The sequence below is a fragment of the Ahaetulla prasina genome, chromosome 1 (genome assembly GCF_028640845.1).
Source record: "Ahaetulla prasina isolate Xishuangbanna chromosome 1, ASM2864084v1, whole genome shotgun sequence".
In the NCBI taxonomy this organism is placed as follows: Eukaryota; Metazoa; Chordata; class Lepidosauria; order Squamata; family Colubridae; genus Ahaetulla; species Ahaetulla prasina.
The window spans coordinates 225,372,605-225,399,794 of NC_080539.1; the positions used below are offsets into that span (position 1 = coordinate 225,372,605).

Sequence of the window (27,190 nt, forward strand, 5' to 3'; positions counted from 1 at the left end):
GAATAATTCTTTATAATTCTTTATTGGCTAAGTGTGATTGGACACACAAGGAATTTTTAACATAACATAACATATAACATAACAACAGAGTTGGAAGGGACCTTGGAGGCCTTCTAGTCCAACCCCCTGCCTAGGCAGGAACCCTACACCATCTCAGTCAGATGGTTATCCAACATTTTCTTAAAAATTTCCAGTGTTGGAGCATTCACAACTTCTGCAGGCAAGTCGTTCCACTTATTAATTGTTCTAACTGTCAGGAAATTTCTCCTTAGTTCTAAGTTGCTTCTTTCTTTGATCAGTTTCCACCCATTGCTTCTTGTTCTACCCTCAGGTGCTTTGGAGAACAGCCCGACTCCCTCTTCTTTGTGGCAACCCCTGAGATATTGGAACACAGCTATCATGTCTCCCCTAGTCCTTCTTTTTATTAAACTAGACATACCCAGTTCCTGCAACCGTTCTTCATATGTTTTAGCCTCCAGTCCCTAATCATCTTTGTTGCTCTTCTCTGCACTCTTTCTAGAGTCTCAACATCTTTTTACATCGTGGAGACCAAAACTGGATGCAATATTCCAAGTGTGGCCTTACCAAGGCATTATAAAGTGGCACTAACACTTCACGTGATCTTGATTCTATCCTCTGTTTATGCAGCCCAGAACTGTGTTGGCTTTTTAGCAGCTGCTGCACACTGCTGGCTCATATCTAAATGGTTGTCCACTAGGACTCCAAGATCCCTCTCACAGGTACTACTATTGAGCAAGGTACCACATATACGGTACTGGTGCATTTTGTTTTTTTGCCTAAATGTAGAACCTTACTTTTTCACTGTTGAATTTCATTTTGTTAGATAGCGCCCAATGTTCAAGTCTGTCAAGATCTTTCTGTAACTTGAGCCTATCTTCTGGAGTGTTGGCTATTCCTGCCAGCTTGGTGTCATCTGCAAATTTGATGAGTTCCCCATCTATCCCCTCGTCCAAGTCATTGATGAAGATGTTGAAGAGTACTGGGCCTAAAACAGAGCCTTGGGGTACTCCACTGCATACTTCCCTCCATGTGGATGTAGTTCCGTTGAGGACTACACGTTGAGTGCGGTTGGTCAGCCAGTTACGAATCCATCTGGTGGTGGTGCTGTCTAACCCACATTTTTCTACTTTATCTAGTAGTAGGTTATGGTCTACTTTATCAAATGCTTTACTGAAGTCCAAGTAAATTATATCGACAGCATTCCTCTGGTCTACTAATTTTGTCATTTTGTCAAAAATGTTTTCTTGGTGCATACGCTCTCAGTGTACATAAAAGAAAAGATACATAAAGTACAACACTTAATTATAGCCATAGGGAAATAGTCAATATAAATCTTAAGGATACCAGCAACAAGATTACAGTCATAGAGTGATAATTGGGAGGAGATGGGTGATAGGAACGATGAGAAGATTAATAGTAATGCAGACTTAAGTTTGACAGTGTTGAGGGAATTATTTGTTTAGCTAAGTGATGGCATTCGGGGAAAAACTGTTCTTGTGTCTAGCTGTTCTGATGTGCAGTGCTCTATAACATCATTTTGAGGGTAGGAGTTGAAACAATTTATGTCCAGGATGCAAGGGGTCTGTAAATATTTTCACAACCCTCTTTTTGACTCGTGCAGTATACAGGTCCTCAATGGAAGGCAGGTTGGTAGTAATTGCTTTTTCTGCAGTTCTAATTATCCTCTGAAGTCTGTGTCTGTCTTGTTGGGTTGCAGAACCAAAGTGAATCACTGTTCCCGAATAATACTGCAAAACTGTCATGTTATCTTGTATCAGAAATGTGGTATTTGTCCCCTAGCTTAATTACTTGCACCACCCCTACATAAACCATTTTATGAGACATTTATTCTCACTTTGTCTTTCTAACACAGTTAGTGCTTCTAAAGAAATTATCAGTTTAAAAACTTATACAATATTTGAACATTATAGATATTCCACAGGATACAGTCATGGGATTGTTTTCCCCCCCTTCCAGAATAGAAATAAATCGATCTTCTTACTGATCTATTTTATCATGTTAGTTTTTGCAATGGATTATTTCCCCCTTCTAGAGGAAATTAGAAAGGTATAGAAGTATAAGCACCAGTGAGAGATAAGAATCAGTTAGATGAATGAATGGGATGGAGATAGATGAAATGTGGGACCACAAAGTATACCTAGTCATTGGTTTTCATGTGTTGTAGTAAAAGTAGTGACATTAGGGACAGGAAAAACTGATCTTAAATTAATCCGCAATATGTGAAATTTACTATATAAAGTACCATCAACTCTAACATTACTTTGAAAATTCTGTGCTTCCAAACAACAGAAATTTGGATAGGAGAGGGATTATCTCAGTCTCCCTGGTCCTAATCTAGTACTTTCAACACAGTCTCTTTCATAACCTAGCTCCAGGACATAAACTATACCGAATGTAGTTCGAACTTGAGTAAGTACATTGGACTGCAGGGTTAGGATTTTCAGTGGTGCAAATGTGGATATGAAAGTAATAGACATCATCCAAAGAGAATGTATATGAAGTGTATATGAAGCCGTGAAAATATTTATAGATCCCTCACATCCAGGACATAAACTGTTTCAACTCCTACCCTCAAAACGACGCTATAGAGCACTGCATAACAGAACAACAAGACACAGGAACAGTTTTTCCCCGAAGACCATCACTCTGCTAAACAAATAATTCCCTCAACACTGTCAAACTATTTACTAAATCTGCACTACTATTAATCTTCTCATAATTCCCATCACCCATCTCCTTCCACTTATGACTGTAACTTTGTTGCTGGCAATCCTTATGATTTATATTGATATATTGACCATCAATTGTGTTGTAAATGTTGTACCTTGATGAACGTATCTTTTCTTTTAGGTACAATGAGAGCATATACACCAAGACAAATTCCTTTTGTGTCCAATCACACTTGGCCAATAAAAATTCTATTCTATTCTATTCAATGGAGCAAACCCATGCCTTTAAAAGCTTGGGGCTGATTTTCCATTCCAAGGGAATTTGAAGGACTCACCACGATTGCTGGGCAATTGTATGGAGATGCAACAAGGATGGGAGTGTACTGAAGCTTTGCTACCCTTATTGCTGCAACAGTGGCTCTAGTTCATAGAAAATCAGATTCACTGCTCATCTGTGTTATCTTACATTTTATCTTTCCCAGCTCCTCTGTAAACCAAGGATAGCTTCAGGCTGCATGGCACAGGGGGAGGAAGGCAACATAGGCATAGTCAAGTCCAAAGCCCAAGCTGCCCTCTTATCTCAAGTGACAACCAAAGTCTCAGATGGTTTGTGCAATCTAATTCTTGAATAATTCCTTTTTCCCCTTTGGAACACCACTGGCTTCATTAAGCCCCTGGGGAGAACCAGTCGAGTAGGTTCAGCCTCTCCATAGTCAGGAGTGGCACCAGAGCATTTTCAGAAGATGGGAAAGTCATCTGACTATGGCAGGGGAGTGATGACAATCTCCCCAACTCCAGATCACGTTGCCGCTCATCCAACAGGAAAACCAGATCCAAAGAGTGACCACCATTGTATTTTGGGCCTTCGGTGACCTGTTTAGAGTCATGGCTGCCTGGTGACCATGAATTCCTGAGCTATCTCAGACTTCATCCCAAAGGAATGCAGATTAAAGACCCCCAAGACCATAAGACTGGAGAATTCTGCCATCAATCTGGACAGCGAGGTTGCTTTGCAGCAGGGAGGGAGATACAGCATTAACAGTCCCACTTGATTCCTAAAGCCAATTTAACAAAAAAGGTCTCATGCCCTGTAACTTGTAAAGCAGCACCTCTGGCTGCCAGCAGAATGCCCCAGACAATCATAGCTACTCTGCCCTAGAGTTTTGGTTGACGACAGATTTCTAAAAGGGCAACTGCTCTCTCCATTCTCAACAAATCACATATGAGGGAGGCCTTATTTAATAGCAGCAGTCAGAAGCCCAGGACTTTGAAAGTTCAATGACCAGGATTTAGATTGAGCATAAAGGGTAGAATAGTATATCTCCTTCCATCCATCACTACCTAAATGTCTCTGCCTGTTCTCAACCCCCTTGAAATGTCTTCTTTCCAAACTACCTGACAACCTCCCTCCCAGGCCAAAGGTCTCGTTCTCTTGCTATGAATTATCTACCCACCAAAAAGGGTCCCAGCTGCTGAGATGCTTCTGTGGTTAGCAGCCCAGCAATTCCTCCCCCAGAAACCTCAGTTACAATCCAACTCATGTACAGTGCACCCTGAATCAAGCCAAGTCTCACCCAGCCATCAGGCAACCACCCTCAATAGTGAATAGAATAAAATCCTTCTATTTGTAGATGATTTTATTCCACAGCTTCTATCCTCTAAATATTTTAACAGTAGATAGGCCTCAGGGATGAGCACACAGTCTAGCACTCCTATAATTACAGCGCCATCCTCCAGGGTCCAGAATAAGATGGTCACTAGGCTTTAACAGGCCACTGCACAGAAGCCTCCGAGTCCTGGCTGGTCCCACAACACCATTGGCCTACTTCTGCCTTCTCTGCTGGCATTCTACCCCATCACATACTGTTTCTGTCTGTAAGATCCTTTGAATATGCATAATGCCACTTTAATTATTTAATGGCCATTCCTTGTACTTTGAACGTTATAAACGGAATGATACGGGTTCATGTTTTCATTCTTAGGAACAATTAAAAATGCTTTCCTATCAGTTGTGTAAATTATATACCAGGTAAATGAACATCAAGGTCATTTTGGAAATGCTTTTAATGAACATTTTAAAATTAATTGCTTATGTCTTGAACACGTTTGGCTAAAAAATTTTGTTTTTCTAAAAGTTAATGAAAAGTTATTTTTATTATCTATGTTTTTTCCTGCCATCATCCAAGCCTACGAACATAATTCAGCTGAATGTATTTTGGCGTTCATTTCCATTTGTTTAATGCAGTCTTCCTTAAATGGCTATTGCATTATTGATTGTATTTTTATATAAAATTACAGAAGCTATTTTTCCCCAATTTATGTGTTTTATGGGACAGAGGAAGAAAGGGCTAGCTGAAAAACTAAAAACAAAAGAATTGTTTAATTTCAGGAAAATGCATGTAGTGTTTAGCCAAAACAAACTTCAGTTGATACTATAAGTAAATTGAGTTATAGCCTTTAAAGGTTGTATGCTTGTGTGCATATAAGGTTCTCATATTTTATGACTGGAGAAGACCTAAAAACATTTCATTTATTAAAGTTGAAATTCAGTAGTATTTTGTTTTTTAATGTATGCCTTGCAGACATTATTACTTTCCAATAAATTAAGCAATTCACCTACTGCCATATAATAACTTTATTTTGCTTATCTGGATTTATGTGAAAACTCTTCTAAAATTAATTTAAGAGGACATCCTTAAAAACATTTTTTGTGTGTGATGTAACCACAAATTCTATCACAATGTGCAACAAGAGAAGGTCATGTTTATTTTAGTTAACACTACCCATCTGGAGAGTAGGTGTTGATGGGTTTAGAACAGAACTGCTCTGGTTAACTTTTAAAAAAAACCAAAAAAAATCTGAGCATTCCCACAGCACAAAAACATAAATAAAACTCCCAGTGTCACAGTAATGGAAGAGATGATTAAAAATATTTGGTTTCTGTAGAACACACAAAAAAGAACAAATTGTAACTAATATCCCAGATCTAATTATATAATATTGTTACATTGGTTGAATGTACTTGGTATTCCCTATTGATCTGTTAGATCAAACAGCATTTCCCTGTTTTGGGGATGAGATCGTAAGTTCCATGTATAACTACATTTCTCCATATATCCAATAAAATTTTCTGATATCCTTATCTCTCCTAAAAGCTTTGAAATTTCAAGTCCCTGGACACTCCTTACTTGACTTTCTAATATATGCTATATGTGGAGCAAGTACATATTAATAGCTCCTGTATGTTTTGATGTATTGAATTAAAAATAAATAAATAAACACAAAAAAATTAAAATGCTGCTCTTTTCCCCTTTCTACCCTGGATTTATTGGAGGATCTGTTCTCTTCAGCCTTTCGTGACTTTGTCCTGCCTGAGTACTAAAGCATAAAAGCTTAATTATTGTTTTGGCTTTTTTAAAAAAACCAGTCCTTTTGAAATCTACATATTTAGAAAAGTGACTTAAGATTTCTTGAGGGAAGAGTTACTGATGAAGAATAGAATAGAATAGAATTTTTTATTGGCCAAGTGTGATTGGACACACAAGGAATTTGTCTTGGTGCATATGCTCTCAGTGTACATAAAAGAAAAGATACGTTCATCAAAGTACAACATTTACAACACAATTGATGGTCAATATATCAATATAAATCATAAGGATTGCCAGCACAAAGTTACAGTTATACAGTCATAAGTGGAAAGAGATTGGTGATGGGAACTATGAGAAGATTAATAGTAGTGCAGATTTAGTAAATAGTTTGACAGTGTTGAGGGAATTATTTGTTTAGCAGAGTGATGGCCTTTGGGGAAAAACTGTTCTTGTGTCTAGTTGCTCTGTTATGCAGTGCTCTATAGCGTCGTTTTGAGGGTAGGAGTTGAAACAGTTTATGTCCTGAATGTGAGGGATCTGTAAATATTTTCACGGCCCTCTTCTTGATTCGTGCAGTATACAGGTCCTCAATGGAAGGCAGGTTGGTAGCAATTATTTTTTCTGCAGTTCTAATTATCCTCTGAAGTCTGTGTCTTTCTTGTTGGGTTGCAGAACCGAACCAGACAGTTATAGAGGTGCAAATGACAGACTCAATAATTCCTCTGTAGAACTGAATCAGCAGCTCCTTGGGCAGTTTGAGCTTTCTGAGTTGGCGCAGAAAGAACATTCTTTGTTGTCCTTTTTTGATGATGTTTTTGATGTTAGCTGTCCATTTTAGATCTTGCGATATGATAGAACCTAGAAATTTAAAGGTTTCTACTGTTGATACTGTGTTGTCTAGTATTGTGAGAGGTGGAAGTATGGAAGGGTTTCTCCTAAAGTCTACCACCATTTCTATGGTTTTGAGTGTGTTCAGTTCCAGATTGTTTTGGTTGCACCACAAGGCTAGTCGTTTGACCTCTCGTCTATATGCGGATTCATCATTGTCTCGAATGAGACCAATCACTGTTGTGTCATCTGCGAACTTCAGTAGCTTAACAAATTGGGTTCTACTCTTACGTTCCACCTTTGTATCTTAATCTTTTTGGCAAAGGCTATGATTTCAGATTTTCGGAAGAACCTCCCTTTTCTGTATGGAGTATTTGGCTACAGCATTCATCACATTTCTAAGATATATAGAAGAATGGGCAACAAGAACTGTATCATCTGGATGCAATATTGGGATCTAGTGATAGTTTGAGCTGTTCAACGGTTCAATCATGGAATTAATATGTTAAACAGGGCAAGGGCCAGAAGGCACTCCTTCTGCACATCTCTCTGATGTGTATCATTAGAAAAGAAGCATTGATAGTTACATGTTATTCTCAAGGAGGAATGGATGTCAAAGTTCTGGATCAAGTAAAGACTCTGCCTTATCCATCATGCTATTTCTGAGCTATTCCCACAAAATCCTTCTAGCTATAGAAGACAAATTTAAAGTCCTGAAATACCACATGAAATGGGAGTTTTAAATTGTATACAGACTTCCAAACAAGGTAGTGCACCACTACAGTTTCTGATTATCCATTCTTATCCACAGATGGTCACCCTATCTCACAGGGTTACTGTGGGGAAAAGATAGAAGGGAACATTAACTATTTTACCTTGAACTCCTAAATGAAAAGCCCTGATAGTTAGATATATCTAATAATCCAATTCTGTCAATTCTGAAGCTGACCTGACCGGAGCCATTTTGAAGCTTCAGTGTTGCCACACTGGAGCTGAGGGCTCAGGAGGGGGGAATAGAGATAGCTGGGACAAAACAAAATACTTTCTCCTGGAAACCAAGGACATTCCCATAGGAGGTCAGAGAGAGAGGAGGACTGAAGTTACCAGGCAACCGGATGACACCTTGATTGGACCATGTGACTGACTGTTTGGGAAAGGAGAAAAAACTTTTACTTTTTATTAGGTGAAAACCATGGGAACCTTCAGAGTCGGTTTTCACCAGAACTGCGCCAATATGATATATTCAATAAAACTATTCTTTGAGGATTCTACCTGCCTCAGAGTTTTGTTTGCTATGGGTGTATTATCTGGAATCCTGTCATCCGATTTATATAGCGTTCATGTGATATATATTAATCTTCTATAGTTTAACTTACATGTTTGAGAGGAAGTATGATAAAGACCGGGGGGGGGGGGAAGAGAAATTAGGATTATTTATGTATACAATCAAAAATATTAACAAAATAACCTACCTTTCTTTCTTTGAGAAGACCCTGCTCTAATGACAATCCACAGTTTGGAAGTAATTCTAGTACTATTTCAAAACTATTCAGCTTAAAATGTTCATAAAGCCTCAACAGTAGGTCGCTGCAACCAGCTGCCTGCATCTATTTAATAGGAACCCTGGCTGAGTTACCCAAAGTATAAATGTTCTACAGAAGATTTAGATATACATTTTTAATTCCAGTTGGTAGGGATTGTTACAATTTGGGTTTTTACATCCCTGGGGAAATTGACTTGTGGCATTACAAGTTTGTGAACAGAATGGCAATGAGTGCAAGTAATTAAATATGGCTGCTCCAAGAATACTGCTTCAGTGAACTGCTCCGAATAAACTACATTTTTCGGAGAGATAATTTTTTCCAGTACATACTGGCTATGACTGGCCCATGCTCTATCTTAAAGCAAGAATATTTTTCAAAATTTGTGAACATTTGGTTAATTCAGAGCAGTGTTAATGGTTTCCCAATACTAGTTAAGCAGAAATAATTGAGCCAAAAACATTATTTTTAAATTCCATATCAAAAATGATCAGCACAAGAATCTTATATGCTGGAGGGGTGTGACAGGTCATTCGCTCCTGCCTTCTCAGTGTTAAGCTTGTCCCATAATGGTTCTTTGTTTGTCTTTCATTGATTCCCGGTGGGAAATTACACTATCATTATTTGTCAGTTTGCTATCACCTTTCAACATCATGACCTAGGCTGCTAGGGGCACTAAAAGAACACCAATTGCTTACAAGTTATGATAGGTGAATATAACCCTGTAAAATATAGATTTTTTATTGAAAAGTAGATGGGAGAAGACAGGAGATTCTCGACTATGTCAAGGTATCAAGTTTTCCCAGATAGAAAAAGAATAGGAGCAGGATTACCATGAGAAACAATCATATTTCAATCTGTATAAGGGGATACAAAAAACCAAAATAACCCATTATAATAAGGTTTGCTTGTCTTTACAGTGTTTCCCGATTTCATGATGTGTAAATGAATGGTCTGGTACTGGCTGTAAAATACATTGTGGACCATGAGCTGTGATGGTTTTCAATTGGGTGTAGCTAAAACACTGAAAGGTTTCCGAAAACAGCATAGCTAAAGCTGTACTGTCTTTGGAAATCTTTCCTCATTCCTTTTTGAAGTGGTTAAAGCTACATTGTTTTTGGAAATTTTTCTGAAGACATTGCATCTTTAGCCACACATAAGAAACATTTGCCAGAGAAGCTGGGTATGAAAAGGAGAAGCAAAGGCAGTGAGGCACTGGGTGCAAAAGGTTGGTGTGGAGAATTGGGAGACAAGGCTCTGGATAAATAAATGCTTGCTGGCGCATGCTGGGGAGCAAAGGAATGCTTGCTGATGGTAGTTGCAATTCTTGGGGAGTGGCAAGCAGCCATAGAACAGCACAGTTTGGGACTGTTTTCTGCCCCACAAGGCAGGAGGCAGGGTAGCCAGAAGACCCCGGATGGGGAAAAGTAGGCATGTGGGGGGAATTAGGAAGCACCCCTTTGGTGGCAATTGTGAGCAGGCTGCCAAGCATCTGAATGTTGATCATGTGATTGCAGGGGCACTGCGAGAGCCATAACTTTGGGCATAAGTCGCAAGTCCATTTTTTCAGCACCATTGTAATTTTGAATGGGCGTTGAGAGAATGGTCGTAAGTCATGGACTACTAGTATATTAAATATGGTAGATATAGGAAACTTTTAATTCCTCCACAACAAGAATAGGGCTGGAGGACCAGATGTTCTATCAATCTTTTTGCAGATTTCACTGACCATGCAAGCTACTATCTGATGTTTTGTTAAATGCTTGTATCAAAAATTCTGACAACAATCTTGGCAGATAGCCTACAGATGATTTTACCTTTGATCATCAGACTATTGCCTGGTTTCATAGGAAAGGAATAAGCCTTAGATAAAATTAGGTAAATTGGTATCTTATAAATGTATTCTGAAAATTGAAATTTATAGTGATGTTTCCCTGGATATGGAAAAAGTCTCTGATATGGCAATTTAAATTTTTCACCAATTATGGACTTACATATTTCATTATCAAGTGGATTGAGGTGTGCAATTCTTGTTCCTTTGCTAGAGATATTACAAATGGAATTATTTCTTCATCTACCAAAATTTTGCTTGGGACTTACCAAGGATGCCCTTTGATTCCATTTATATTTAATTTAACACTGAAACCATTGGCCTACCTTGCAAGGCAACTGAAAGACATTCTGGGCATTAAAATGGATGAGCATGAATCATTATTATATGTGATTGTATATTTGGTCTTATTGTTAATTAGGAACATTCCATATTCAAATTGTATGATAGGAAATTATCAAGTTACTCAATTAATTGGATTTAATCTCATATTCTTCCTATAGGGTCTAATGCATTTATGGAAATTTAAATATCTTAGAATATTTCTCCCAGAAGCAAAATATTTTTATTTTGTAAATGTTTTAAAATATTTATCTTAGATTAACATTCATATAAAAAGATGGTAAAAATCTCAATTACTTAAAAACTGACATATGAACTCAAAAGGATTCCCAAGCCATAGTAATCTCAGGAAATATATCCTCACGTGATTAACTTTCTTGTATTTTTGCATCTTTTCTGCAAACATAGCTCATTCATCTGACATATAAAACAGCATATTACCCGTTTTGTCTGTAACAATTATGAGTAGAACAAGAAATCAAATTATTAACGTGATTTGAAGTTTGATTACTTATTCCAAAGTTGGTGCTTGTGACTTCCCATTTCACATGCAACAGTAAACTATAAATTTGTGGAACCTGTAGGCAAGGCTATCTTAAAGAGTTTGCACCCTCAGGCCGAAGTCTCACTTATATTTTGGCAAATTGAATTTGAGGCAGTAATAGTTGAACAGTACTCATTTTCATAAGCTACAAATTGTAAAGTGAAAGAAATCAACCAGGGTTGTTCAAATAAGTACAAGTTTATTTTATGCCATTTCTAAACAAGAATCTGAACTACTCATAGTCCAGGGAAATTGATGGTAGATAAGAACCAATGGAATTCAAAAGGGGCTGGACTTAGATCTCTTGTGGGTGCAAAGGGACTCCAAACTAATGCACTTGATCCCTCCCTCGGGCTCACCCTGGTAATCTACACAAATTTAATCAACAGAATGCTTTACATATCCATTTTAATTAATCATGAAAGTCTGGGCATTATTTTAGGGTATTTCCTACGTCCAGACATATTTGATTTGTTTTGCTGACTGGAAGTTCAGAGTTTGTAAACATAACAGAAGAAATATTGAATAGGAAGTACTCAAGCCAAAAGCCTCAGATTCGATAATTGCATTTACTTTTAACCTCTTGCACTCTGTACCTCCTTTCTCAATTATGAAAACTTGTTATTTATAATTAGTGAGGTTCCTGGTTAAAAAAAAATTACTGCTTCTGAATTTTTGACATGTTACATAAATTGCACGTATGAAAAATTGACATAATTTCATGGTAATGTTTCTCCCCCCCCCCAAGCTTCCATTATCTTAATCATGTGGACAGCCACCTACTCAAAGAAAAATAATCATTACCAGTTGTTTACAGTAGCAGGTGTTAGGTTTAAAATATAGTGGTGTGGTGATTCTGAATTTACAAACCTAATCAAGCTGCAGAAATTTCTTTGGAAAGTATTGAAAAAGCAAGAAGCCTGCCTGAACCTATAAAAAGCTAAATTATTTCAAGTTTTCTTTTAAGGTTGATGAAGCATTCAAATACCTCTAGATCATATGATTCCATGTTATTCTAATAGGCTACATTTACAAAATTCCCCAGTGCAACTATTAGAAAAATAACAATATGTAAGCAACAATAGTCAATCTGAATTAAAAGTAGATTAAAACAAATTTATCATTAGAATAATCTGGGTTCGATATTTTTTGACTTGCTTGTGAATGATTTGGTGCTTGAGATGAGCAATGATGTTAACTCTGATGATTTCCAATATTCTAAAATGGTTAGCACAAAAAAAAATAAATTTTGGAAAATGGACATTAAATTGGTAAATTAATTCAATATGAGAAAATGCAAAGTGAATGGCGAATGGATCCATAATAACAGTAATAATAATAACATTCAGGCTTCAACTTGGAAGAGCATCTACATTATGACCATATATTTATCCCTACATTTTTGGGAAGTATTAAATCGAATCAAAACTATATGGTAGGCTATATGTTATTTTTCATATAAACTAGTATGCTTTAAGCATATGGAAAGAGAAAAGGAAATGGTTCAGTTTGCTATTGTGAAGGCAATATTTGGGGTTTATTAAGAAAAGAATATAAAATAAAATCATAGATTTCATGATGCACAAAAGATTACACAAATCCCAAAATACTATGTCAGGTTATGATCATTAAATCTTAAAGGGATGATTTAAGAGGTACCGTATTTTTCGGAGTATAAGATGCACCAGAGTATAAGACGCACCTTAGTTTTTGGGGAGAAAAATGGGGGAAGAGAATCTGCCTACCAGGTATTCATCTAGCTAGTCCCAGCACATTAGTTTGGTCGCTGGTTTTGAGGTTGTGGCTGGTTGGAGCATCAGCTTCAGCACATTAGTCTGATTGCTGGTTTTGAGGTTGGGGCTGTGCTTCTAAAGCACAGCTGATTGTTGGAGGGAGCAGCAATTAGAAAAACAGGCAAAGAACGGAAGATTGCTTCGCTCAAAGTTGGGGCTGAAAAACAGCTTCAGAAGCATAGTTGATCCTTGGAGAGTGTTCCAGTGACTAAAGCAGGCCAAGTGCGGAAGGGGTAAGAGAAGGCAGCATTTTAGGTACCGCACGGAGTTACGTTCTGAGTATAAGACACACCCAAATTTTTAGCCTCTTTTAGGAGGGAAAAATGTGTGTCTTATACTCCAAAAAATACGGTAGACAACATCCCTACAAGAAAAGATTAGATAGATACTAGACCAGTGATGGCTAACCTTTTTGTCCTTGCATGCTGAAAGCGTGCACGCACGCATGACAGTGTGCGCGCCCACACCCATAATACAATGCACGCACAACACCCCCTGCGCATATGCATGCCATCCCTCTGCATGCGCTCCCCCCACCCCACACATGCACGCACAACCCTCCTGTGCCCAGTTTTGGGCCTAGCAAGCGTCTCTGAAGCTTCCTGGGACCAAAAAAGGGGTGCGGGGAGCACACCGCCCCCCAGTGCTCCCCTCCCCGCACATGCCTATGTTGTTACAGGTGTTATGTCTGCCTTGTATGCAAGCTTTATTCCTCTCTAGCATTCATCTCCATTGTTCAGTGATGCATTTCCTGCCTCTCCAGGATTTACCTCTATCTGCTCCTGTGAGGCACTGTTTCATGGCTTGTATAGTGTTTTAATTGCATTTTGATTAAATAATAGTGCTGCAGAAACCTGAAAATCAGGTAGCCGGCGTGAGGCCGGCCTGCAGAACTCAGCTGGGGTGAGGGCTCACACGCTGGCAGAGAGGCCTACGCGTGCCATAGGTTCGCCATCATGGTACTAGACTGTTGCCTTTCAGATCAAATCACTGATCCGTATTGTATCCAATACGGAGCTGTAAGATGGTTCTAATGTCTGCAATTGTACAAGGATATGCTTGTATCAGTACATTAGTTTCCAACTCTTTCATATGCACACAGCCAAAACAATTGTTGAGCTTGAGAAGCAAACTCATTCTTTTTAACACATTTCTAACAGAAACGAGAACGATCTGGAACTAGCATAGTGGCACAGAGAGAAATGTTATTAGTTGTATCCATGTTTCAAGTCAAAAGTTAATTTAATAGTGCAGAAGTTAATTTAATAGTGTAAATAATATTTGTTGCTATTAGCAAGACTACATTGATGTGATTTAGTGAATTATCCTGTGAGGCCAGCACATCGCTTTGTTGAATCCCTGAATAAATCAAATAACAGCAACATCTTAAGAACAGAAAGAGTCAGACTTGAGATGTTCAAGATCATTTGTGTGCATTGTAGTGTGTGTGTTCTCTATAAATCCAAAGTCCACAAAGCAGAGGTGCAAAATAATTGTGGGTGGAGATACTTCTAGAATTAAGGAATAAGGGAGCTTCAGAACAGCTGCCCGCCCTATAAATCAGTTTTCTATAGCAGAATGATTCTCAAAACATTATTCAAAATGAATGAAGTTCATGCCTTTCTCTTCCACTGCTGTGCTTTCATTTAAAGCAAGGAGAGCTGTAGGGTTTTGTTAGTGATCTACTGCAAATCACGGAGTGACAATTCCAATCTGTCACATGCATTCTACAGAGCTAAATCCATGATTCCCAGGTAGCTGGCAAGAAAATGGCCATGAAATAATGCTGAATGTGGTATTTATAGATTGAAAGATTTTCATAATTCATGCTGCTGGAAAAAAAATAAAGGTTTATTTGAAAGAAGTAGCTGACATTTTGAAAATTAAATATGGATGGATACCTTGTGCTTGCAATGCTTGGCGATTCTGCTCCAAGCCGGCATCTTTCTAACTGACTGGCAACAATTTGCCTTTCCACTTCAAGTTCTCTGGTGAGTCTTTGAAATTGGAGTTCCTGTAATTAAAAACAATTTAAAATATATTTAGATAAAAATAAAAACTGGTTCACACATATGAAAAGATTCTACTGAGATAAATATCTATTATATGTAAAGCACTAACTTGTCTTTCATCTAAAAATGAAAATTAGAGACTCATGGGTAAGAACTGACTTTCATCGCTCAAAAGTTGAAGTCTGGAAATTCCCAGCTCCTGAAAAATACCAGGTGGTAGGCTCGTGTTACACCTATTCTTGATCCAATGGCCTAGATACACATACAAATTACTTTATGACTTGAAATGAGTTTATTATAATTAGTTTTTCCTATTTTAAAAGTTTCTCCCTCTATGTTTTTGGTTACAAAATGTACAATAAATTCAGCGACTGCCTTAAATGATAAACAATGCTTATACAGGTAGTCCTCAACTTACAACAGTTCATTTAGTGACCATTCAAAGTTACAACAGCACTGAAAAAAGTGACTTATGACCATTTTTCAGTTATGGCCTTTACAGCATCCCCATGGTCAGTGATCAAAATTCAGATGCTTCGCAACTGGTTCATATTTATGACCACTGATGTGTCCCAAGATCATGTGATCACCTTTTGCAACCTTTCTGACAATCAAAGTAATGGGGAGCCCAGATTCACTTAACAATTGGGTTACTAACTTATCAACTGCAGTGATTCACTTAACAACTAAGGCAAGAAAGGTCATAAAATGGGGCAAAACTCAGTTAACAAATGTATCACTTAGCAACAGAAATGCTGGACTCAATCTTAAGTCATCGTAAGTCAAGGACTACCTGTACTACTGACTATTTGGCTCCACTCGGGTTTAAGGCAAGAAACAGAACAGAGGAAATTAGAACTTGCTTCCTGGTGCATATAAGGAGCATCTCAGAAAATCTCTTCCCAATTTTAAACAAATGGGTTACTTATTCTGATAGATTCTTGGCTGATTCACCTTAAGCTTTTATCAGTTAACCAGGTTTGTAATTACAGCTACCGTCTGTGCATTCACCTCTCCCTTTCCAACCAGGGATCAAATAAGATCTCTAATTCTCAGACAACTGTACCAATTGAAACAACTGAAAAAATAGACCTATAAAGGTATAATATTGCCTCAACTACAAATCTACTTTGCTTCACCAAAACACAGGGATTGAATTTAATTCAGTGGAGATGTAAGTTGTGCCCAGTGATAGCCAATCATATACAAATATTTATTTCGTTATTAGGTTTTATCCCTCCTTTATTACGTTATAAATAACTCAAGACTGAAAAAATACCCAATCTTCCCCCTCCTCCTATTTTCCCCACAATAACCACTTTGTGAAGTTAGTTGGGCTGAAACAGAGTAATTGATCCAAAGTTACCCAGCCAGTTTTCATACCTAAGGCCTGGATAGCTCAGGCAATAGAGAAGCCTGTTATTAGAACACAAAGCCTGCAATTACTGCAGGTTCAAGCCCGGCCCAAGGTTGACTCAGCCTTCCACCCTTTATAAGGTAGGTAAAATGAGGACCCAGATTGTTGGGGGGGCAATAAGTTGACTTTGTAAAAAATATGCAAATAGAATGAGACTATTGCCTTATACATTGTAAGCCGCCCTGAGTCTTCGGAGAAGGGCGGGGTATAAATGTAAACCAAAAAAAAAAAAGGCATGACTAGAACTCAGTCTCCCGATTTCTAGCCCAGCACCTTAACCACTATACCAAACTGCCCCTCAGTAATAAAGTAAACTGAACACAAGCAAAAGCAGTACAGTAACTACACTGTTTTCACAAAAATAAGACATCCCCTGGTAAGTCCAATGGGGCTTTTGAGCACATGGCAATAAGGCCAAATGCTTATTTCAGAGTTCAAAAAAATATAAGACAGGGACTTATTTTTGGGGAAACACGGTAGGATCAACATTACAGGACAGATAGTCCCTGACTTATAGCCATTTATCTGCAAGCATTCAAAGTCTTGATGCGCTGAAAAAAGGGACTTATGACTGGTCCTTATACTTACGACCATTGAAGTGCCGCCATGGTCAAATGACCACAATGTGAGTGCTTGACAACCAGAATGTATTTATGATGGCTGCTGCATCCCGAGTTCATATGAACACTTTCTGTGACCTTCCCACATGGCTTCCACTAAGCAAAGATAGAGGAAGCTAGATTCACCTAACAACCATGTGATGCACTTAAAAGATTATAAGATCAGGCACAACTCACATTTATTTTATTTATTTATTTTATTTTTCGTATTTTTATACCGCCCTATCTCCCTAGGGACTCAGGGCGGTTCACAGCCAGATAAAAATATACATATAAATACAAATAAAACATCCATTAAAAAACTTATTACAAATGGCCAAATAATGAAAAATGACAATAAAAATAATAAAATCCCCATTAAAACCAATTCGAATTTAAAATCTAGTCCAGTCCTGCGCAAATAAATAGATGTGTTTTAAGCTCGCGGCGAAAGGTTCGAAGGTCGGGAAGTTGACGAAGTCCTGGGGGAAGCTCGTTCCAGAGGGCGGGGGCCCCCACAGAGAAGGCCCTTCCCCTGGGTGTCGCCAGCCGGCACTGTCTGGCTGACGGCACCCTGAGGAGTCCCTCTCTGTGAGAGCGCACGGGTCGGTGAGAGGTATTTGGTAGCAGTAGACGGTCCCGTAAGTATCCCGGCCCTATGCCATGGAGCGCTTTGAAGATAGTCACCAGAACCTTGAAGCGCACCCGGAAGGCCACAGGTAGTCAGTGCAGTCTGCGCAGGAGAGGTGTCACATGGGAGCCACGAGGGGCTCCCTCTATCACCCGTGCAGCCGCATTCTGAACTAACTGGAGCCTCCGGGTGCTCCTCAAGGGGAGCCCCATGTAGACAGCATTGCAGTAATCCAGATGAGACGTCACGAGAGCGTGAGTGACTGTGCATAGGGCATCCCGGTCTAGAAAGGGGCGCAACTGGTGAACCAGGCAGACCTGGTAAAAAGCTCTCCTGGAGACGGCCGCCAAATGATCTTCAAAGGACAGCCGTTCATCCAGGAGACGCCCAAGTTGCGCACCCTCTCCATCGGGGCCAATGACTCGCCCCCAACAGTCAGCCGCAGCTGCAGCTGACTGTACCGGGATGCCGGCATCCACAACCACTCTGTCTTGGAGGGATTGAGCTTGAGCCTGTTTCTCCCCATCCAGACCCGTATTGCTTCCAGACACCGGGACAACACTTTGATAGCTTCGTTGGGGTGGTCCGGTGTGGAAAAGTACAGCTGGGTGTCGTCAGCGTACAGCTGGTACCTCACACCGAAACCACTGATGATCTCACCCAGCGGCTTCATATAGATGTTGAACAGAAGGGGCGAGAGGATCGACCCTTGTGGCACCCCACAAGTGAGGCGCCTCGGGGCTGACCTCTGCCCTCCTGTCAACACCGTCTGCGACCAATCGGAGAGATAGGAGGAGAACCACCGAAAAACGGTGCCTCCCATCCCCAATCCCTCCAACCGGTGCAGCAGGATACCATGGTTGATGGTATCAAAAGCCGCCGAGAGGTCTAATAGGACCAAGGCAGAGAAATAACCCCTATCCCTGGCCCTCCAGAGATCATCCACCAACGCGACCAAAGCCGTCTCAGTGCTGTATCCGGGCCGGAAGCCGGACTGGAACGGTTCTAGATAGACAGTTTCATCCAGGTAATTGACATGCCACCACACTCTCTACAACCTTCGCCGCTAAATGAAGGTTGGAGACTGGATGATAGTTACCTAAAACAGCTGGATCCAGGGAAGGCTTCTTGAGGAGGGGCCTCACCACCGCCTCTTTCAAGGCGGCCGGAAAGACCCCCTCCACCACATAACAACTGCACTGCTTAGCAACAGAAATCCTGGTCCCAATTGCTGTAGGTCAAGGACTACCTGTGCAAAAAAATCACTACATAGCATTAGAAGTGTGATGCGATGTACATATTTTTACTATCCACTGCATATCAGCTGTTTTGGGAAGAGTTCCATAATCAGGATGTTTAGCCAAGTTATTACAGGTATTCCTCACTTAATGAGCGATTGCTCAATGAGCAATTGCTCAACGACACTTCAAAGTTATGGCAGACCTCTCCAGCACATATTACTGTATTTTCATTATTTCACTATTATTTTATTGTTTCACTATTTTGCTACTGTTATGTTTACACTTCTTTGCATTTCTTTTACTGTTGTAATCTGCCTAAGAGTAACCCCATGGTGAGACAGGCAGCAAATAAATTTAACAAACAAACAAATAAATCATGGCTTATTGATACTGAAAAATAATAATAAATATTATTATTTTTATTACGCTATATGTTACATGGGTTGTTATAACTTTGTGTTCTGCTTATATTCAACTAAGGTGCATAAAAATACTTGTAATAAATAATGTCTGCTTAGATAAAATGGAAAGTATTTTGACAGCATGTCTTGATTCATTTCATTCATATTTGTAAGTCTTCATGACAGACAACATCTTTAAAAAATAGTTATTCTTAAACAAAAGTTCAATGCAAACAAGAGCATTCATAATCCCAAAATTTTTATTATTTTGGTCCCTTTCTTGGACTATTGAGAAATGTTGAATATCATGCAAAAGAAATATTAATCTATTAAAATATGAAAATGTTTTTCGCTGTATCTTGTAACAGCTCTGAAACAACTGTTTGCTTTATATGGGTGGTTTTACCATAAACCTTCTGGAACATTCACTTGTATTATTACTTTTGTTTTAAAAATGTTCTGAATACTATAAGAAAAGGATATCGACAAGAATTCATATATTGCAGATATTCAACAATAATGTGCTTCACAGCATTGGTGTATTAGATTAAAAAATACCAGAATGTACTCAATATCATAATTCACTCCTAACCGCAGTTGTTGACACATGGAGAACATGGGAAATTATACTGCATGGACATCAAAAGAAAACCATTTCATATTTGGAATTTATCCTTAAGAAGAACAGAGCAATTTTCTATCAGGTTACTTAGTCATATTTCAGATTAGTAAATTAAACAAAAACAATGGAAGAACATATCCACTGTTTCCTGGCTCTTGGCAATGAAAATAAGGTGAGTTCACATATAATAACAAATTTTGTTGCTTTTATTTAGAAGGGTATTCAAGTTAGTTTTGGAAAGTTTAAAAAAACCTTTGCTAAAGCACTTTCCTCCTAAGCACATATAATAAAGGCCAAATATTCACCTTGAATATTTAGTCCAAACAATTAAGGACAGCCATTTTTGTAGCTTACTCTTTCACTAAGGATAATTCTATAGCAGATAGATCAAATGAACTCTACACACTGATGCCCCATATAATCAATCCCTCTTGATCCAAGCCATTACTGCAACCTAGACTGTCCTTATATTACCTCTGATAGCTCTAAATTTTTTCTTGCAATTAAAATAATAAACAAAGGAGGTGGTTTAATTCTAGCTGAATTATTAAAGACTTTTATTCCTGGAATCCTGTACTGGTTTCTTTACACATTCATAGTGTTCCCTCCATCTAACAATGACCTAAGGATTTTCTTTCAGTCTCTCAATCACAGTGTCCATTTATAGGAAAAGTGATAAATCTAACTTGTCCCAGCAGTATCTTTTTTAAAATATCTATCAAGATAGGCTTTGTAAGCTTATTTACAAAACTCTTGCAGATGATCCTTAGAAAGGATGGTTGTGAATATAAATGTGGTGTGTGAACAGCTGTTGAGTTTGAAGGTTTGATTCTCCATTTTTGAGTACAGATACATCTTATGAAAGTTTTCAGTAATAAAATAAACATATAGTCTAATAAAACACACTAAAGAAAATGATAAGGGATAAACAGTTATTGCTCATCAAGATCATGAAACATGTATTTTTAAGAAACAAAATGCAAATAAAAATGCTCCTATAATCTGAGTTAGCTAGTTTTTTTAAAAAAAAAATTAAAAACCCTATTATAGAAAGAAAGAAAGAAAGAAAGAAAGAAAGAAAGAAAGAAAGAAAGAAAGAAAGAAAGAAAAACCAACCAACCAACCAACCAACCAACCAACCAACCAACCAACCAACCATGGCCGGAGAAAATATTTTGCATTGGGAGTGTTTTAAAGCAAGTAAACAAAGGTTCAATTGACATCATTGTTTCAGTTTCTCAAATTTATTTATTATTATTATGGATGAAATATTTATGCCAAAATAAAGTCCAAGGAAAAAAATATTTGCCTATTCGTTTGCCCCAACCCTGCTTGTATCTCCTTGCATCCATCACCCCAACCCTGCTGGCCTATTGTAAAACCATGAAGATCTGATTATGACCCTGAGTTGGTGCCTCAAGCATATTAAGGGCCCTGTGTCTTGGCTATTTCCTTTTACTTGGTAATCACATATATTTACTCTGTATTTTTTTAATTATTTTTTTTATAATGTACACTGCCCAGTGTCACTTATTGAGATGGGCAGCTATAGAAATTAAATATTTTTGTGGACACAGCAACTACTGATACCATAATAACTTTATTACCTTGTAATACCAATAGCACTTAGACTTATATACTGCTTCACAATGCTTTACAGCCCTCTCTAAGTGGTTTACAGAGTCAACATATTGCCCCCAACAATCTGGGTTTATGTAATACTCTTGAATATTTTGTCAATCTTGGTCGAAGTAACTATGAACTAAGGAGGATTATTAAAAGAGGAAAGAGAAAACACACTAGAGATTTCGTATTTGGCATTCACACATAAAAACAATCTCTCTGTCATACATTCTTTTTGACCTACATCAGAGGCGTTCAACCTTGGCAACTTTAAGACCTGTGGATTTCAATTCCCAGAATTTCCCCAAGTAGCCATGCTGGCTGGGGAATTCTGGGGAGTTGAAGCTCACAACTAGATGGCTAGACATGTTGCAACTGGAGGAAGGACTTAATTAATATAACTTGGTTTTCTAAAAAAGATTAAATCTACTTTGACTCTCAAGCCTGGCTGATTCCCAGTGACTTCATGATCATGTCAATGCATTTTTCTTGACAATAAAAATTTCAAACAACACATTCCTACTGGTCCATGCCGACCTTCCTCATTTATCATCAGGAAGACTTAAATCCAGGAAGTCCCCACTGGCACAACACCTGCCCAAGAACTTTAACATAGATTCCCTATGGAAAACCAAATGGGTCGCTGAACACCCAGACATAGGAAGACATATAAATGACCCTACAAAAAAGTGCCAGGCTTTGAAATATCATGTCAGCAATGGACAATCCTAAATAGCATTCGCATCGCACATGGCGTCTGCCTGGACTCTCTGTATAAATGGGGCATATTATCCTCCCCTCAGTGCACAGGTGGGATTCACTTACCTTCCCTACCGGTTCACAAATGTGTGTGCATGTGTGTGTGTATTAATGTATCAACCTATTAAAATCTGATAGGAACTAGATACAACTGACACATAAAAAGAATTATGAATTTGATTATTTGTTTTCAATATGTAAATGTATTTACATATTTTTTAGAGTATATAGTGTACAAACACAAACATTTCACACCCCATTCTGGCTTCTTTCCACCCACTACCATATTTTCACACAAACTACCTACTCCTCCCATTTGCACCTCCCTGTAATGTTCCTTCTAATTTCTGACATTCCACGTGTAGAAAAAAAAATTGTTTGCGCAGCTTTTTCCAAACCGTGTGCAAATTTGTGTGCCACAATATGAGAATATGATTAAATTTCAAATACAAGTAATAGTGATTTTACAATATCTATTTCTTAGTTAACACATAGAAAGTAGAAAGAATAACAGTATGTCACCTACGTGCTTGAAAGTTGTGCTTTCAAGACATTCTGGATCTACTTTTCTTGGCAGCATTTTTCATAAATGACTCAGCAGTTCTTTCTTCCTAGAGGTGTGTATGTGACTAGCCCAAACTTACCTAGCTGGCTTTGTGCTCACGGCTGAACTAGAACTCCATAACTCCACACACACAAACCCTTATAGATTATGATTCAGTAACCACTGATAACTGCAATCAATATCTTGCAATTATTTAAATCGTTCTTTCTTTCTTTCTTTCTTTCTTTCTTTCTTTCTTTCTTTCTTTCTTTCTTTCTCTCTCTCTCTCTCTCTCTCTCTCTCTCTCTCTCTCCCATCCATCCATCCATCCATCCATCCATCCATCCATCCATCCATCCATCCATCCACCATCATGAAAGCAGAATATTGAAAAAAGAAAGGAAAACATTCAGGTCATTCCCTTATCATGTTTCTCCATTCTTTCTTTCTTCTCTGGATGCATTCTGGACATTTAAAGTTTATTAATTTAAAAACTGTTGTTTTATAAATGTAACAATAATTATAAAGATATAATTACTGTGAATCCAAATAACCCCACAAGATTCAACCTCTTTTGTAAACAGAAGAAAAAGACTTTAACCTTTCTTGATGGGTGGAGAGAAATTAATATAACCTATTTTGGAGGGAGGCACTCATTCATGTATTGAAGGTTCTGGGGTCCAGAGCAGGTCAGCTACCAATGCAAGCCACATATCTGCTGTCGCCCAAGGAAAAGGCACAATCTCTCTGCCTCAGCTTATTTGCAGCATCAAGGTCACATGCTGCTCTTGCAGTGCCAATTAAGAGGGAATTCTTGGTGCTCCTAGTCAGTCTGTACCATACCGTGTTTCCCTGAAAATAAGATCCTGTCATATATTTTTTTTGAACCCCGAAATAAGCGCTTGGCCTTATTTTTGGGGAAGTCTTATTATTTTGGGGCATATGGAAGAAACCAGAGGAAATGGCGAGGACTGGCTGCGCATGCATTTAAATATTTTTGGAAGGCTTATTTTCAGGGGGGAGGCTTATTTTAGCACATACACTCAAAAGCCCGATTGGGCTTATTATCAGGGGATGACTTATTTTTGGGGAAACAGCATAGTAGCACCCAGAAACCTTCACTATTGCAGTTAAATTGAAGAGGTGTACCCATGCAGGATTCCATGTGTATCCTGAGCCTAGAGTTTTATGGAGGTTGGTGACTAAATTTATTATTATTTAGTTTTAATATATATTGTCTATGTTTTATTGTATTTTATTACATTTCCTCTCAATATTTCCCAATTGCATTTTAATCTGATTCAGGATGCGCTCAGGAGCTTTTGCTACCTCCATAACTATATACTTTTCCAGTTCAGAAAATTGCAATAATGCCATGTGTATTTGTCAAATTAAAATTTGAAATGTTTTTCGAAGGGCAAATTAATTTTCACATGCAATAAGCAGTGGAATGCCAGCAACAGATTTAATTAAATATTGCATTGTACTTTTGAATTCTTACTCAAAAAGATACAATCTTTTCAGAAAATGAAGACTGCAAGTAGCATTTTTTAATTTTTGACTGAAAGCAATAGCTATACCATACTCAACAGAACAGTATTTATTGCTGGGATTTTTTCATTTTTCTCCACCCTATGTCCTGGGCACTGAGCATTGCAAGAGTCACTTGGTAACACATTAACCATCATCCACTATTTCTTACTCCAGATGATAATTTATGGAAACATACACATCAGCCTTGTTCAAACTGACTCATTCAAAGGGAAAATAAGAATGCTCCAGAGTTTAAACTATTATGTTTTGTACATGATTACTAGGTGGTTTAGTATTCTTTTATTTACACTAAAACACAAGCAAAACAAAAATGATCTCTTCACTTTTTATGCCATTTCTATCATTCATAAGCCTATCGTTTGAGATAATTACTTGCAAATAGGCTAGCCTTGCTTAATAGCCACAAGAACTGGGAAATCTTTAAAATCATTCTCATAGTTCAGAATGCAAAGCACCTCTATTAATCTACTGACAACATTTATATATAACGCTCAATAAACAAGATTCCAAATCACTCTCTTGGATTTTTTGGTTAGGATTAAATGGCATGCTAATAAGAAATAAAATAATTCTAATGCTGGCCTGTGACAGTAATAAAAATTGATTGATTAATAAAGTTATTATGTTGCATATAAGAATGTGACCCATTTTAGTGGAGAATTTCTAAATAAATTGGACCAAAATAAATTATAACTTGGGTGGAGAAGTGGGAGAATATTTTTCTGACAGAAAATATGAATTATGAATTGTTCTAGTCTATTTAGAACAGAATGAATTATATATCTAACCATATCTATGTTGATATTTTATTGGATATTTGGGGTGTGTCAGAATATGAAAAGACTTGTACCCATAGTTTTCTGAAGTTGTGAAAATTCAGACAAAAATTCTCGTGTAGGGTTAGGGTTAAATAAAACAACTTTGTATGCTAGAAGACTTTCTAATTTCTAATTATGATTTAGCTATCCATTCCATTTTAGGAAACATATGTACTTCTTGTACGCTTCCAGAATTGGAGAGTATGGGCCATAGTGTAACTTGTTCAATTAATCTTTTGAACACAGAAATCATTTTAAGTCAAACAGATAAGGAACACTGCTATTTCTCCTCTGAGAAGCTACCATGAAGAGATTCTTTTGCAACTGAAAGGAATTTGGTGGTACCTTTCGAAAATGTAGCAACAACCATCAAAGAGGAAGATTAGGTGAGAACAAATCAAATGGGGAAAACAACAGTAGGTACCTTGATGTCAAGGGACTAAGAAAAAAGAACAAGAAGCACAGAACTCTTTTTAATGAATACTATGTAGCTTCCTTGATCTCAAAACACATTACTTTTTTTTGGTTCTCCAAGAGATGTGATGAACTCCAACATTATATTTTTCTCCCCTAAAAAAATTACAACATATTAAAGGGATCCAACGGAATTTATTCTAAAATAGGCTCCCCTTCTAACGCTACAGTTTTTTTAATATTCCTGTTCTTTCACAGACAAATGCATCATTTCATTTTAATACTGTTGATTAATAACCCAGACAAGTACTGTAAATCAAATATGACGCTTGCAGAAACACTAAAACCTACAAATATATTTGGTGCTTTTAAAATAAATCTATATACAATAGTCTCGACTTACAACCACAACTGGAACCAGAATTTCTGTTCCTAAGCAAGACCATTGTTAAGTGAGTCACACCTAACTTTACAGCCAGTTTTACCACAAATGTTAAGCAAATCACTTCAGTGAATCACACAGTCTTCAAGTAAATCTGGCTTCTCATTAACTTTGCTTGTCAGAAACTGGCTGGGAAGGTCGTAAATGGTGATCACATGGATCCTAGGATGGTACATCCATTGTAAATACATGCTGGTATTGCCATGTGCCTGAATTTTGATATGTGGCTATGGGAATGTTGCAACGGTCATAAATGCAAAGACCAAGTTACAAGTCAATTTTTTCAGTGTGATTGTAATTTTGAATGAACACTAAATGAATAGTTGTTAAGGATTACTCTAGTTCTGTACCTTTTTTTCAGCTTGTTTAATCAAGTCAAACACATTTTTCATTTTGTGTACACTCAATATTCAAGATAACATTACCAGAAAACATCAGTTTGTTATTATCCACTAATCCACTAGAGCGTATGATGATCTCATAAGACTTGAAAATAAGATAAAAAACAGTGAAACTAACCAAATATTTTATCCCAAATATGTGGCAAGTCAACAAAGTTCAAAACTACCTGAACGTGAAATCCCAATATATCTACTTATTAATTAAATCTATCTACAATCGTGGTTTTTTTAAATACCTGTTCTTTTACAGAAGCTAGAATAGTAGTGGCAGTAGCCTCTGTTTCCATGGCAGGATTTGCAGAAGATTCTTGGTTGGTCAGTTGCAGCCCATCTTCCAAAGGGATCTGTTCAGGAGCTGGCATATTGCCTGGTGGGGGGAAAAAATTAGTTTGATATCTGATGTTTATGGATTCAATTGACATGCTACCTTTGCTGCGCTAAAAATATTCCATAGCATTTTCCAAATCTAAATGAGTATGATATGAAATTAAGTAATAAGAATTTCATATTTTTCCTCCTTATAATAATGGTTCGGAAAGAAGGGGGAGTATGTAACCTGTGAGCAAAAGTAATAGCATAGTATCTTGTTACTCTGATTGGAAAACATATGAAAGCTATAATATATCTCCTAAAATAGGCATGTCACAGCTTAAAAAATAACTGGGGGGGGGGAACCAAAACTCCCTCTCCAGTCTTACCAACTTGTATAATGCAGCTTTTGTCCACAAAAAAAATGTGTGACGTACAAGAATGC

At 37.8% G+C, this 27,190-nt stretch overlaps 1 protein-coding gene across 9 annotated transcripts in view; it reads right to left on the minus strand.

Annotated features, from left to right (window-relative positions):
• Positions 1-27,190, minus strand: part of PKP4 (plakophilin 4) — a 150,602-nt gene that overhangs the window by 70,361 nt on the left and 53,051 nt on the right. For 8 of the 9 annotated variants that reach the window (XM_058192235.1, XM_058192245.1, XM_058192255.1 and 5 more), the window contains 2 exons: positions 26,673-26,803; positions 14,860-14,972 (listed from right to left, as the gene is read on the minus strand). In XM_058192235.1, coding sequence (XP_058048218.1) covers positions 14,860-14,972; positions 26,673-26,798 — 239 coding nt within the window. In that variant the 5' untranslated portion in view covers positions 26,799-26,803. Of the gene's footprint in view, positions 1-14,859; positions 14,973-26,672; positions 26,804-27,190 lie in introns of those variants that run through there. The other variant, XM_058192282.1, reaches the window with a different exon arrangement.